This window comes from Typha angustifolia, chromosome 2 (assembly GCF_048772165.1).
Source record: "Typha angustifolia cultivar Huaian chromosome 2, ASM4877216v1, whole genome shotgun sequence".
In the NCBI taxonomy this organism is placed as follows: domain Eukaryota; kingdom Viridiplantae; phylum Streptophyta; class Magnoliopsida; order Poales; family Typhaceae; genus Typha; species Typha angustifolia.
Window position 1 is genome coordinate 8,979,922 of NC_133240.1, and position 12,754 is coordinate 8,992,675.

Sequence of the window (12,754 nt, forward strand, 5' to 3'; positions counted from 1 at the left end):
GTTTCTACTCATGGTATGCTCTTAAAAGACTCAAAAATCAAAAGTAATTGAAGCTCTTTGTATTCTATTTCTTTTGGTTGAGTTAAGTTAAAAGGCATTCTTGTATTGTTATTTTATGGTAGATGCGATGCCTCTCATCAGCAGAGAAAACAGAGAAATTAACCGTGTACAGCTGAGTACAGGGAAAGTTTTATATGCAGACAAAAACCTTCATGAAGACATCGAGCGTTTATGCAGACATAAACGTTTATGTTCTTAAAAACAACACCAAAAATAAATTAAAGACCATGCGGCCTTCTTTTTATTTAACAAAGCTCTTGAACAAACATCAATATCACCAAACCAATGAAAACAGCAAAAGCACTGATTATGAGCTACCAGGAGAGATTGACTTCCGAAGCACCATATGCCCAGATTCATCCTTCTCAAACACCCGCTCTATCAACTCGTCCCATCTCATTCTCTGCCGGCTGCTTGCTGATAAGGATGGAGAACCCTCTCCTCCCTCAGCAGACTTCTCGTCAAATGTACCATATGCCGACGGAGGCTGTGCATCCGGGACAGACAATGTAACAGCTCTCCGAAGTGCTGCCCTGTGCTCTTCATTGTGCTCTCTTTGAAGTGTCTCTTTTCGCTCCATCCTTTGCTTGGCAGGTATTTCCATTATCTCTTCCTTCTCTAGCATCAACTGCTCATGCAAATAGAAGGCGTTATAGATTTCTTTCATGTTGTAGTATGTTGAAGATATCTAATCTGAAGCAATGTACGAAAGAATGAGGTAAGACTTACATCTAAAGCCCTCTGGGCTTCTCTCTCTATCCAAATTATGGCATGGTCAGAAGTGGCATTGCAGGAAAGAACAATGTGTTCAAACCTTCCATCAACTGGCACTGCTGTTCTAACAACTGGTGGATATCTTCCACATCTGTAGGCAGTAGGGAGCAAAAAAAAGCTCTCTAGTCAAGGGGATTGAAGAGCATCTATATAAGCTTTGAAAATTTTGATTCTACTTCGTTGTAGTATATATAAAGTTATAAACCACAAAAGGCACCAAGACCAGTATTCTTCTACTATGAAATTTTGCTTTCGAACGTAAATGCGTAGAGCAAAGGGACATTTTTGTTTTTGATGGTCTATAGAAACTGACTGTCTCCCAGTGGATCACTGATAAAAGAATCTAAAGAAATTGGAGTCCTCATCCTTTGCGAAAAAGAAGATAAAATTCACATGTGAATTTACTCAGTGGCACAGTAGTACACAATCAGGTGGACATTACAAAACCAACAAGTATGCAAGAGATGCCACTGTGAAGACTTGCACATTGCTTTGGAATGAATTAGAAAACAAAGTATTCGATAAACCAAACACCAAATTAATAGTACAGTTCTTGTTTTACTCATGGTCACTGTTGGAAACAACATGATCAGATTATTGTATGACATGCAAATATGCTTCCTCATTCATGTGCCAGTGTTGTGAATGGTGTGGGGGTGACTGGAGTTGAAGCTTATGGCAAGTACAAGAGCAATCATACCTCAATGGCTTTCTCTCCACAATATGATATAGCCGACCTGGTGCATAAAGCCTCCTTGGATCTCTTAACATGACATCTTCTGGTATGCATGTATCTCTCAAGCATCTTAGACATAGCAGGCATGGCAAACTGTCGAAACAGAAGGATCATCAATCATAAACATGAAAAATGGAAGACAAAATCACAAGACAACTATAGCATCAACTTCTGATGATCGAAGATTCAAAGGTCTGCTGATCATACTCAACTACTAAATGATATTTGCATAAAGATTGAATTCGAAAGTAGCTGCAAAGAAAAGTCTTCCACTACTTACCACAGGATTGACTTGAATATATCTTCAAGAGGAGTAGCCGTCCGAGGCAAGAAATCATCCTGATATCAAAATGATTGACGTCAGACCATAGTGCATGCACTGGATAACCACAACTGGTATAAAAAGAATCTCATGTTTCAATCTGAGACAGTCAATTTATCAAATATGCCATTAGCAATTTTGTGATTATTAAGTAAAGAACCAACAATGAAAGGCCATGGATATTGTCACTTACGTTCAGCAGCTAAGGAAATGTTTAATTATGTACCTGCTGTAAGAAGAAGTAATGGTGCAGATTAACATTTCATTTGGTGTATAAAGCTAATTGACTAAATTCAAATTGCCAAAGAAGGGCCGAAAGATAATTGTCCTATGATCTCTGACATGGAAAAATGTTAGTACAAATCAGGGAGATGTAAGTAACTGGCTTCAATTCATGTTTGGAGCTGCTTGAACTTTTCTTCAGTTCTTACAATTAAAATCTATTGCCATGGAAAACTGTCCTTATATATAGGACAAAAGAATTAAAATAAAGAGAAATTAGTGCAGCAACTTCCACCAGCTACCAAATGCTTCAAAAATATTATTGTGCTCTGTCTTCCTGAACTAAATTCACCTATTCATCTTGCTTAGATAAAATTTGCAGTTTGGAATTTGGTTGTTTATCCAAGAATATACTCATGCTCAGAAGCAACCATCCTATGACATCAATTCGAACATGAAAAGGATACCAAATTAGTTTACTTACTTACTTGAAGAACTATCGAATTGATCACATCGGCATATCTAACTGCCAAATTAAGCGACATACACCTCGCCGGCGCTATCGCAAAGCACCTAACCCTCTTCCTCGCTATATTCCCCATCTTATCCCTATTCTGCACCACCAGCATAGTAAGCATCGCCGCCACGCCGGACCCGAGGGAGTGCCCAGCGATCGTCAACATATAATTGGGATACTTCTCCAGCAATTCCTTCAAGACCTCACACTCTTGATCCAACAACCAAGCAGCTGCCCTCAAGAGACCATTATGTACATACCCACCGTCGAACTTCCTCTTCCCAAGACTGTTATCCAACAGCACGGCGTAGTCGCTCTCCTTCGCAAGATTAAGCCCTCGGATTGCGAGAACTATGTCGGAATGCTCGTGATCAAGGTAGATCAAGTAGGGGCTGACGCGGCCACGCGTGTCCTCGTACTTCTTGCGGCAAACGACGCACTGGGGATCCATGCCGTAGCCTTCCGGAGGAAACCATTGCGGGTTCTCGAGGTCATCCTCGTAGTTGCCGAGGATATAGCGGCACATGCGAGGCACGGGCTCGAACTCTTCCGGCGAGGCGAGACCCCAGGTCTCGCTGTCGTGGCCGGCGCTGTGGAGGCAGCGCTTCCATGCCCAGCGAGCGCAGGCGAGGCAGTAGACGCACTCGAGGAGGGGGAGGCCACAAACGATCGACATGTGAGCATCGAGGGAGATGAACTCAGGTGTTTGGGTGTCTAAAAAGATTGGATTTTGACGAAGATAGAGAGATTTGTATCAATCCAATACTATGTTCGATGAATCGAATTGGGCAAGAAGGAACAAAGAAATGGGTACTGGATTGAATCCTGAGAGCTGGAAGAAATCAAACAAAGATGAGATTTTTAATGAAGAAATCTGTAACAAAGGACTAGTGAATCAAAAGGAACGGATCTCTTAGCAGTGGAGATTGGCATCACGGGAGCATATCCCTTGAAGGAAAAAAAGCCATTGACTGGGATGATAACACTCTAGGACATGAATGCTAGTACCAAGATCACTCTCAACAATTTCAAATAGGTAAAAAAAAAGATTATATTCCTACATGTGGATCATGCATACGTACTATTAAAGGAGTCGGTAGGAGAAGTTATGAGAAGCCGAAATGTTTTAATCCGGAGAGAGAGAGAGAGAGAGAGAGAGAGAGAGAGACAAACAAGGAGAGCTCTCTCTCTATGATTAGTTTTTTGAGCAGCTTTGGATTCCACAACCAGTTGGTTTGTTTAAGAATTTATTCTATAGCTTGAAGAGAATATTCTCCTCTGTCCGACTCTATGGGCCGGCGGGGCTTGAAGCCCTTGGTGGGCCCCCAGTTATATTAATCATAGTACCAGGCCCACCATTGGCGTTGATGCTCTCGTTATATTCTCACTTATTTTGCAGCAATTTTCCAAACTAGGGTCGTTTTTCAAACTTATTACGTGAATACTTGAGTTTTATTCACTCTCAAAGTCGGTGGTCTTACACACATAATAAATGTATTATGTAGTTGTTGATCTTACAAGGTAAATATTTTTACCAAAAGTAATTTCATCTATTACTTTAAATACTTTAAAAAATTCTCCTATTTATTTAGTAAGATTGAAAAACATAACTATTTTACAGAATTTTTTTTTAATTTTATCTCCAAAATTTTAATCTAAATATTACAACACTCTTTTCAACTAAGTCTATTTTTCAACTTTATTAGAGAAACACCTAAGTTTAGATTATAACTATGTGTTAAAAATTAACTGAACTTAAAATGATTCTCTTTAGCGAAAATTGGTTTAAGAAGTTCTGAGAACACCTATTTTCCTAATAAATTTAAAATGTGAACCTGTTTTGCAAAAAAGTCAACATTAAGCATGCAATGCTGTACTGCAGAACAAATACATTTAAATACATCAATCGGTGTGCCCAAATCCCAATATGTTGAGAAGAGAGTAATAATATTTTATCCTTTTAATATAAAATAATCTAAAACTTAATTATTAGTTAATTATTGTTAGTATCTATATTAAAATAAAAACCAAATATTTTAAAAGATATATACGTAAATAAACAAATTTGAGAGGGGTACACCGACAAAACTCCTTTTTTTTATATAATAGAGTTTAAATCAGCTCCTTATTTTCCCCGTAACTTTTTTAAAAAAAATATGAGCTGGATTTAACTAGTCTAACTACTAGGTGAGGTTAAGACATCAAAGTTTAGGCAGTTACAAAGATCATGAGAATAGATTCGTCTGAACCTAACAAGACGACTTAAGATGCAGTCTTACCCATTTGGCCGCCCAGCCAACCACACGATTAGTTTCCCCATAATTTGCTCTACTCAGTGAATTATTTAAAGTTGGACATTAAGTACTAGTCTAATATGTTGTAAATTAATACTCTCAATGATTATAAACTTATGTTTTATATGATTAAAATTAAAATATGAATTTTGATGGCATCACTCTCCGCTCTTCATCACGTGTACAACAAATAATAAAATCATATAAATACAAATAATTAATAGTAATTAATCAATCCTACATCAGTGCTTAGTAGTATGATTACTTAATTAGCTTTAGATATTTTCAAATAAGTCCCTTATATTTTAGTAATTACCATTTTTCTTTTGAAAAGCTCGAAGAGTCCGTAAATTCGATTTGATCTAATTTAGTATCTGAGTTTTGTCCATGAAATTTTACTATCCATCCTAATATACGAATTATAAAGCCAGTATATATATGTATATATAAAATAAATCTCTCTAATCTTGTTTTTGAGCATACTTTATTAATTTTTTTTATAAGTTTCGTAATTATATTGATACATTAATAAAATAAATACTATACGATAATTTAGTTTAATATTTTGCTCAGTATCCCTTTAGGAAGAAAAAATATGGATCAGTATATAAGTTTACCGCCATTTGATCCATATTTGGTCCCTTTTTAACTCCTAGGAAAACATCAAAAGATGGGGTATTAATTATAAAATTATGAAAGTATAAGGTGTCTTTTGAGAATTTTACTTTTGCCTCGAGTTGGGGGTGCGGTTTCTTGCTTGGTTTAATCTTTTCTAACAACACTAGCTTTCTCTTTCGATGGGGGTTTCGTTCTCGGCGCTCAAGAGAGAATAAGAACGGCGAAGAAACCCAAGAAGAAACGAAGAGGAGAAAAGGAAGAGAAAAGGAAGGAAAAGAATACCTTGACGACTCGATTCGGGGAGGAGGAGACGGGGATTCACGCTGCGTAATCGGGTGAAAGGTCAGTTTCTTCTCGATTCCTCTTGCATCCCGACGCTTCGTAATCTCCATGGAGTCCGATCTCCGGTGTTGTTTTCTCGAACCGATACGTTCTCTATTCGACGATCGAGTGATACTGCCATCCTGTTCTAATTCGTGATGGTTTTGGGCGAGATAGGACTTGTTTCCGTTTACTTGCGCGGTGTGAGGTAGGAAGAGAAGAAGAAAACCCTAGAAATGATCGAGTTAATGAATAATTAGGTTGTTGGATGGAGGGAATGTGATTTGGCCGGATGTTAGGGGTTCTGTTTCTATGCATGCAGCTCTAGTGGCTGCATGCGGATGTGTGGTGCGGCGTTGTGAAATTTGGCTGTGCTGGCTCTTCTTTATTTGGAAATTTTATGGAGGTTGGTGTCTTCCTTATTGTGCTGTAGTTGTTTATTTGAGGATGGGCCAAGTCTAGATTTCTTGAATGTTATATAATTTTGTGTGGTCCTACACCAATCAAATAATTGATGCAGCGATGAGAATAGGGGACACCAAGACAGGAGAAAGAGACATAAGAGTGGTATAGTAGTAAAGAAAGGAAGTTTAGAGCTGTACAGGAATAGTTCTTAATCCATTGAAGAAGTCAATTATGTTAGTCAAACTCTTAAAATGACAGATTCTTGTTTTCCTTTTATTTGACTTGTCATGTGAGTCTCATGAGCATCCCAAGTTAGTAAATGTATGGCAATTTTTGTACTACTTTCTGTGGCTGAGATGATTAGAATATTTTACAGATTTGTAAAATCTTTTTGGGTTACTTTCTATCATGCTTTCTGATGTTATTCGAGTAAGATTAGCCAGTCAGTGCGTCTAAACATAATTAAAGATAGTCGACTAGGAATCTGTTAAATGAGAAGCTTGCAAGTAGTCAAGTTTGGCTTGAAGTTAATGGAGCTGGACTTTTTTTACTTTGAGGAAGGTCTAGTCACTCATCGTTAGGTTATTTAGAAGCCTTGTCAGCTGTGCCCTTCAACATGTGGCATGCTCATTAATTTACTCGGACGTTGGCATGCTGGTGACAAAAAAGGTGGTTTTCAACTCATCATTTTAGTGTTAATACTTTTGATCTTGGGCTTAAGAAGTATTGGAGTTTAGGAACTTTCTTCCGAACATGTGCAGTTACATATTTTTTTCTCTAGACATGGATTCAGTATAGACTTGATATTTATCCTTTTATTTTTCTCTTAAGCATGTCATATGGTTGTTTCACATGGAACTTTCATTTGTTTACCTCATTCCTTTATTATAAATCAGTCAAACGCAGCTAGCTTTTCTATTTCCTTTTTCTTCCTTTTCTCTCAATTGCCTTTAGTTTTGGTTAGCACTTGTTGATCATGTCTAACAAATGCTGTTGGATGTCCTTTTGTTTTGCATGCTGGGATGAATTGTCAGTGACATTTGCTGTTTTAATTACTTTCAGGTTTCTTTGCAGTGGAAGAAAGTCCATCTGCGAGCTGGACGTTTTCTGGAATGCAATGTTAGGAAGGTTTTTTAAATTCAACTAGTCTTTCTGTACTCGGAGATTGTATATCTCTAAGTAAAGGACAATCATCATTTTTGCATTTCTGTTAGTGCTATAGTCTATCTTGCAAGTAGTATTGAATTCTTTAAGAGTGAGGTAGAATAAAGGGGAAGATTCAGTGCTCAATTGGATTTGGAAGTATGATAAACAATTTGAAGCACCAACCCAAGGATTGTCTTCAAGTGGAGGCTCTATAACCAAGTAAACATTCTGCTAGTATGGCACGGAAGATATCCTTCTATATGATGTTCCTGCTGCTTCCTCTAGCCGAGTCTTTTAGCCAATCAGTGACAATGTTTTCTCTCGGCTTGACTGGAGAGTCGAATATATTATCCAGCTGGCCAATCTCAAGTGCAGGATCATTTGTGACCGTTGCACTTGTGCTGTCCTTATTCCTCATCTTTGAACATCTTGCTGTTTATAGTCAACCGGAGGTATTCTGCTACTGTTCTTTCACAAATTTCCGTTATTCTCATGAATTCAGAAAATGTGTCCTTATGTTGACCTAATGCCCATAAAGTATCATGTCAAAGATAGTTGCAGATTTGAACAGATTTACTGCTTTATATGTTTCAAGTTTATTGTTGCCTGTGCTACCTGCCAATTCTTCTAGATTCATTTGGTGTTTGCATATTTCAGGAGCAAAAATTCTTGATTGGTCTCATTCTAATGGTTCCTATCTATGCAGTTGAATCGGTATGTAATTTGTAATTCAGATTTTATGACTCTTCTTCATTTCTTCCTTTCATATCACTAGTTGCACTAGATTTCATATCCTTCTTATGCCGGAATAACGGAAATATATCCAATACATTTGTTTAAACTGTAAACCAGGGTTGTCATCTCCTGTTTCTATGTGAGTTAATAACAGAAGAATAGTACTTTAAAAAATATAAAAAGAATAGTATTTTAGGAAATATAATGACAGACTTTTGATTTTTTTTTTCCTTATTGGTCCTGTCAAGTGCATTTGCTATTCCTAAAATAGTATGTTTTCTTTTTGTATAGATTTTACGGGTCCTTGCTTATTCTTCACTGAACTATGCATCAGGATAAATCTATTTCTATTTCTGCTCAAAGTACTTGTATTTATTGTACTGTCAAATGAAAACTGAATAGCTGATGTCAGTGGTCTTTAGGGTGAGAAGAGAAGCTAAGCTGTATTTTTCCCATTTGTCTTTCAAAGATGGAAGTTGAGTTGATAATTCAATGAATTTTTCTGTATCATCCCCCTTCTCTTGCTTGCATCATGATTTCACAAACTTTGAGGATGAGAAAACAGTACATAGAAGAAAAGTTTCTGAAGACTGAAGAGTACTCCAATGTAGCCTACATGGTATAAACTATAAGCTAGCGATATCTTTTTTTTTTCCTTGTTTTTGGAGATGTACTTCTTTACTGCAACATACCAGGTAATTATGGTAATTGCAGTGGGGCAAACCTATGATCCCTATCCGAAATCATCTTTTTTAATCCAAAATCTTTGGATATCAAAAAGACTTGATAACTTCACCTATAAGCTTAACCTTTTACTTCTTCACAATCTTAGTTTGATCTCATGCTAACTTTGTGTTCATTTATATATTGCATATATTCCAAGTTTGATATTATGCTGTCTCCTGAATCTTATTCATCCTGCAATGAAAGATTTAGCTTGTCACTTTATCTTAAGTACCTGAAATGTCTTCCTTTTAATCTTGAAGAAAAATTAAGAGCCATAGGCTTTTGCAGCCCAAGCATCTTATACAATGTGCAAATGCCCTCTTGCTTTTCCTCGTTCTTTCTAGGAATGTAATGCATTATATGTCTGCAATATTCTGGAACAGTAGCATAAATCTTTATTGCGTTCTTATATTTCACTTATGCTGGTCTCTTTGAACTTCTCTATTTATAAACTCAATCATTTTCAGCTTTAAGTAATTTTTGCATTGATCTAATTATTCTGTTAGCTTTTATTAACATCAGATTATTTATTGTTGCATCAAGTACCTTATCATTAACAGTATTTCTGTTTGCAGTTCTTGTCGTTGCTGGACACAAATGTCGCATTCATTTGTGAAATAATGCGGGATTGTTATGAGGCATTCGCTATGTATTGCTTTGAGAGATATTTGATAGCATGTTTGGGTACGTCCTTTTAACTTTTAACCATTTTGGTGGACTTTAATTTGATGCAGTGGGCTTACTCTATATCCTTCAGCAATTAGCTATACCTACGTTTACACTCCCGGCTCAGTTCCTTTTCTATTTTTCCTATTGAAATGTGCTCATTTGTTTATAAGTTGATTCTGGTTTCCATTCATCTTGTTCAATTGGTAAATATTTTGTTTAAGGTGGCGAGGAAAATACAATTAAACTTATGGAGGCTCAGATTCAGACAAGTTCAAGCGCGCCTCTTCTTGATCTTGAATATGGGGATGGAGTTGTAAGGCATCCATTTCCTTTGAGTTGCTTTTTAAAGAACTGGTATCTTGGTTCTGACTTCTATCATGCTGTAAAAATTGGAATTGTTCAGTATGTAAGTATGTCTTTCACATTAAGAAATTGTTCTGTCACACTTCCTGCATCCAGCCTTTTCAGCTTTTGTGATCAAGCTTCATATTATTTCAGATGATACTAAAGCCGATATGTGCTGTATTAGCTATCATCCTAGAACTCTTTGGGGTTTATGGAGAAGGAAAGTTTGGATGGAGATATGGGTAAGATTCCTTTTGGTTAATGTTCTCTTTTCATCATTAGTCTGTGTGATTATATCTATCTTTTCTCAACATTTATTTAGTAAATTCTATCTCTTGCATGTTTGAGAGTTAGTTCTTGGTTTCAAGTATGACATATTACTTTGGTGAACCAAATTATTGCAATGATTCTTGTGTTGACAAATATATTGCCTTTGTGCAGGTATCCATATTTAGCAGTTGTTTTGAATTTCAGTCAGACATGGGCTTTATATTGCCTTATACAGTTCTATTCTGTCACTAAGGAGAAGTTGGAACCTATTAAACCCCTGGCTAAATTCTTGGTGTTCAAATCTATTGTATTCTTGACTTGGTGGCAAGGTGTTGCTGTTGCATTTCTCTTTTCAACAGGAGCTTTTAAAGGCCATTTGGCACAAGAGTTGAAAACACGCATCCAGGATTATATTATATGCATTGAGGTACGATTTGATATATGTGTTCATCATTTTGTAGATGGCTGTGTCTCTTATGGTCTTTTTTTGGAAACCTTAGAGATGAAAATAATTCCTTGCCTTGGAGTAGATTTTATCATCTACTTCTGTGAATAACTCTCCCTGTCAAGCCTATATTTTTTGTATGTTGTCTCTCTCTCTTGCATAATGTTTATTTTACTAGGAAGTAGCTACCAATTTCTGGGTTGATGTTAGGTTGGTAGGTTGATAGCTTGAAGTTGCAAGTCCAGCCATACCTATATTTAAATCGTCTTTGATCTCTCTCTCTCTCTCTCTCTCTCTCTCTCTCTCTCTCTCTCTCTCACACACACACACACACACACACACACACACACACACATATATTTATATAAGGGATTGTGAGAGAGGTTCAATAATGCAGAAGACCAAAACAATCCAGAAGCGAAAAATTGATACGGCCATTAATATCTCTGTTGCAATTTTTGATCTTGTTGACCAATTATTGCATCCCAGATATGTATGCACTTTTGTAAAATTGATAGACAATAGTATATCTTTATTAGAGGGAGGGAGGGGGAGATTAGTTTCCAGGTGATTAGCTTGGTAAAGTCCTTGGTAACAAAATTCTTGCTTAACAGATGGGGATTGCTGCAGTGGTTCATTTGAAAGTATTTCCAGCTAAACCTTATCGACGTGGAGAAAGAGGCATTCGTAATGTCGCTGTAATGTCTGATTATGCATCACTAGGAGCTCCTCCAGATCCTGAAGAGGTAAGAGAGAGTGGAATGTTAACAAAAATGCTGGTTGCCCGTCCTGATGATAGAGAAAGGCGGTTGAGTTTCCCTCAAAGTGTTCGTGATGTCGTCCTTGGAAGTGGAGAAATTGTATGTGATTATAAATGTATATTTTGTATTTGAACTTTTAATCCTTTTTCTGCCAGATATTAATATTCTGTACATATGGTGTATTTCAGATAGTCGATGATGTGAAATTTACTGTATCACATGTGGTGGAACCAGTAGAGCGAGGTATCTCAAAGATAAATAAGACAATTCATCAAATATCAGAGAATGTGAAACAACACGAGAGGCGAAAGAGAAAAGCCAAGGATGATAGCTATGTTATTCCATTGCATTCATGGAGCAAGGAATTTTCAGAGGTTTATGATCATCTTTCTGAAGGAAGCATTAGCGACAGTGGATTGGCAGGGAAGAGTCACCAAGTGACAGCAAAATTTGCAGCTTCACATATCAGGAAATCAGATGCATCTTCGGATCGTGGATCGTTCGAGTTCAGTGGTAGCAGATGGTCCTAACAGGACCTTTCTGTTGATAGTAATCTGACCTTAGGACTGACAGCCAGTAAGTTTGTGCCTACTTTTGATATCAGAGGTTCAAATCATTTTGATGTGATGTAAATATCCTGAATTCTTTGTGCAGATCGATGACCTTTAGGCACCAGTAATTTTTGTTTCAGGGGTTCCTTTTGGTTTTTCATACTGACGTGATTTGTCCATACGCCTTCTGGAAGTGATAGTGCACACATGGAATTTTAACTTGGTTACACTATTGTAATACTAATCTTGACAATTTATTGTTGATCACGTGAATTGTTTCTGATTTAGCTTCCTAGTCTCTTTAAGGGGCTTGAATCATTTTTTCAATAACTTGCCAGCCTTTCAAGGGAAAATGAAGCTGGTTAGTTGGTCACCTGTTCATATGGTGTTTACAATTGACTCTTGTAATTCCAAAAGAAGCTCTATATATTCAGAAACTTCTTATTGTAATTTAACGGTGAACTATTGATACACGTTGAAGCTGTCAGATAGGATGGCTTTTTGATATTTTGCTTAGCTCTTTTTGTAAGTGAAATTGAACGTGTGGTCTCGTGACGTCTGTTTGCAATGCAAACGCCTTTGAATTAGATCAGTAAAAACTTGGATTAACTAGAAGCAAATGAGAAGATTCTCTTACAAATTCTGTGATATTTGCATTGGAGAGCTATACCTATCAGGGATCATTGGGACTGGAAGGCATTTACTTTTGTGGTATTCTGCATTCTAGGAGATTTTGAACTGATGTTTATTGTTATTATTATATTACACAACTATAAATGCATCTCTTTGGTAAGTCAACTAGATGGCTACTTTCTAAATAGCGTATATAATTTCTCA

General features: G+C 36.8%; 2 protein-coding genes across 4 annotated transcripts; one reads left to right on the plus strand and one right to left on the minus strand.

The window, feature by feature from the left end:
• Nucleotides 1-149: 149 nt before the first annotated feature.
• On the minus strand, nucleotides 150-3,830 carry LOC140777338 (uncharacterized). The gene is made up of 5 exons (XM_073121386.1): nucleotides 2,603-3,830; nucleotides 1,851-1,909; nucleotides 1,535-1,663; nucleotides 790-925; nucleotides 150-688 (listed from the first exon to the last, which is right to left on the minus strand). The coding sequence occupies exons 1-5, from the start codon at nucleotides 3,305-3,307 to the stop codon at nucleotides 368-370; spliced, it is 1,350 nt and encodes a 449-aa protein (XP_072977487.1). The 5' UTR covers nucleotides 3,308-3,830; the 3' UTR covers nucleotides 150-367.
• Nucleotides 3,831-5,691: 1,861 nt separating this feature from the next.
• On the plus strand, nucleotides 5,692-12,528 carry LOC140776668 (protein LAZ1 homolog 1). Of its 3 annotated transcripts, XM_073120465.1 has the most exons (10): nucleotides 5,694-5,885; nucleotides 7,332-7,867; nucleotides 8,073-8,129; nucleotides 9,452-9,560; nucleotides 9,767-9,951; nucleotides 10,044-10,132; nucleotides 10,332-10,587; nucleotides 11,220-11,465; nucleotides 11,555-11,942; nucleotides 12,021-12,522. In XM_073120465.1, the coding sequence occupies exons 2-9, from the start codon at nucleotides 7,652-7,654 to the stop codon at nucleotides 11,894-11,896; spliced, it is 1,500 nt and encodes a 499-aa protein (XP_072976566.1). In that variant the 5' UTR covers nucleotides 5,694-5,885; nucleotides 7,332-7,651; the 3' UTR covers nucleotides 11,897-11,942; nucleotides 12,021-12,522. The 3 variants fall into 3 exon arrangements, with proteins under 3 accessions (XP_072976572.1, XP_072976566.1, XP_072976562.1); XM_073120471.1 differs by having other exon boundaries at nucleotides 5,692-5,885; nucleotides 9,767-9,858; nucleotides 11,555-12,528; XM_073120461.1 differs by having other exon boundaries at nucleotides 11,555-12,525.
• The last annotated feature ends 226 nt before the right edge of the window (nucleotides 12,529-12,754 follow it).

What these genes read in the sequence shown, in the direction of transcription:
- LOC140776668 (XM_073120461.1), top strand. Translation starts at nt 7,652, where the DNA reads ATGGCACGGAAGATATCCTTCTATATGATGTTCCTGCTGCTTCCTCTA. An exon ending in CTATCTATGCAGTTGAATCG is followed by an intron (nt 8,130 to 9,451) that starts GTATGTAATTTG and finishes TTCTGTTTGCAG; the next exon opens with TTCTTGTCGTTGCTGGACAC. An exon ending in TCCTTGGAAGTGGAGAAATT is followed by an intron (nt 11,466 to 11,554) that starts GTATGTGATTAT and finishes GGTGTATTTCAG; the next exon opens with ATAGTCGATGATGTGAAATT.
- LOC140777338 (XM_073121386.1), bottom strand. Translation starts at nt 3,307, where the DNA reads ATGTCGATCGTTTGTGGCCTCCCCCTCCTCGAGTGCGTCTACTGCCTC. An exon ending in TCAATTCGATAGTTCTTCAA is followed by an intron (nt 1,910 to 2,602) that starts GTAAGTAAGTAA and finishes TTTTGATATCAG; the next exon opens with GATGATTTCTTGCCTCGGAC. An exon ending in AAGCCCAGAGGGCTTTAGAT is followed by an intron (nt 689 to 789) that starts GTAAGTCTTACC and finishes TTGCATGAGCAG; the next exon opens with TTGATGCTAGAGAAGGAAGA.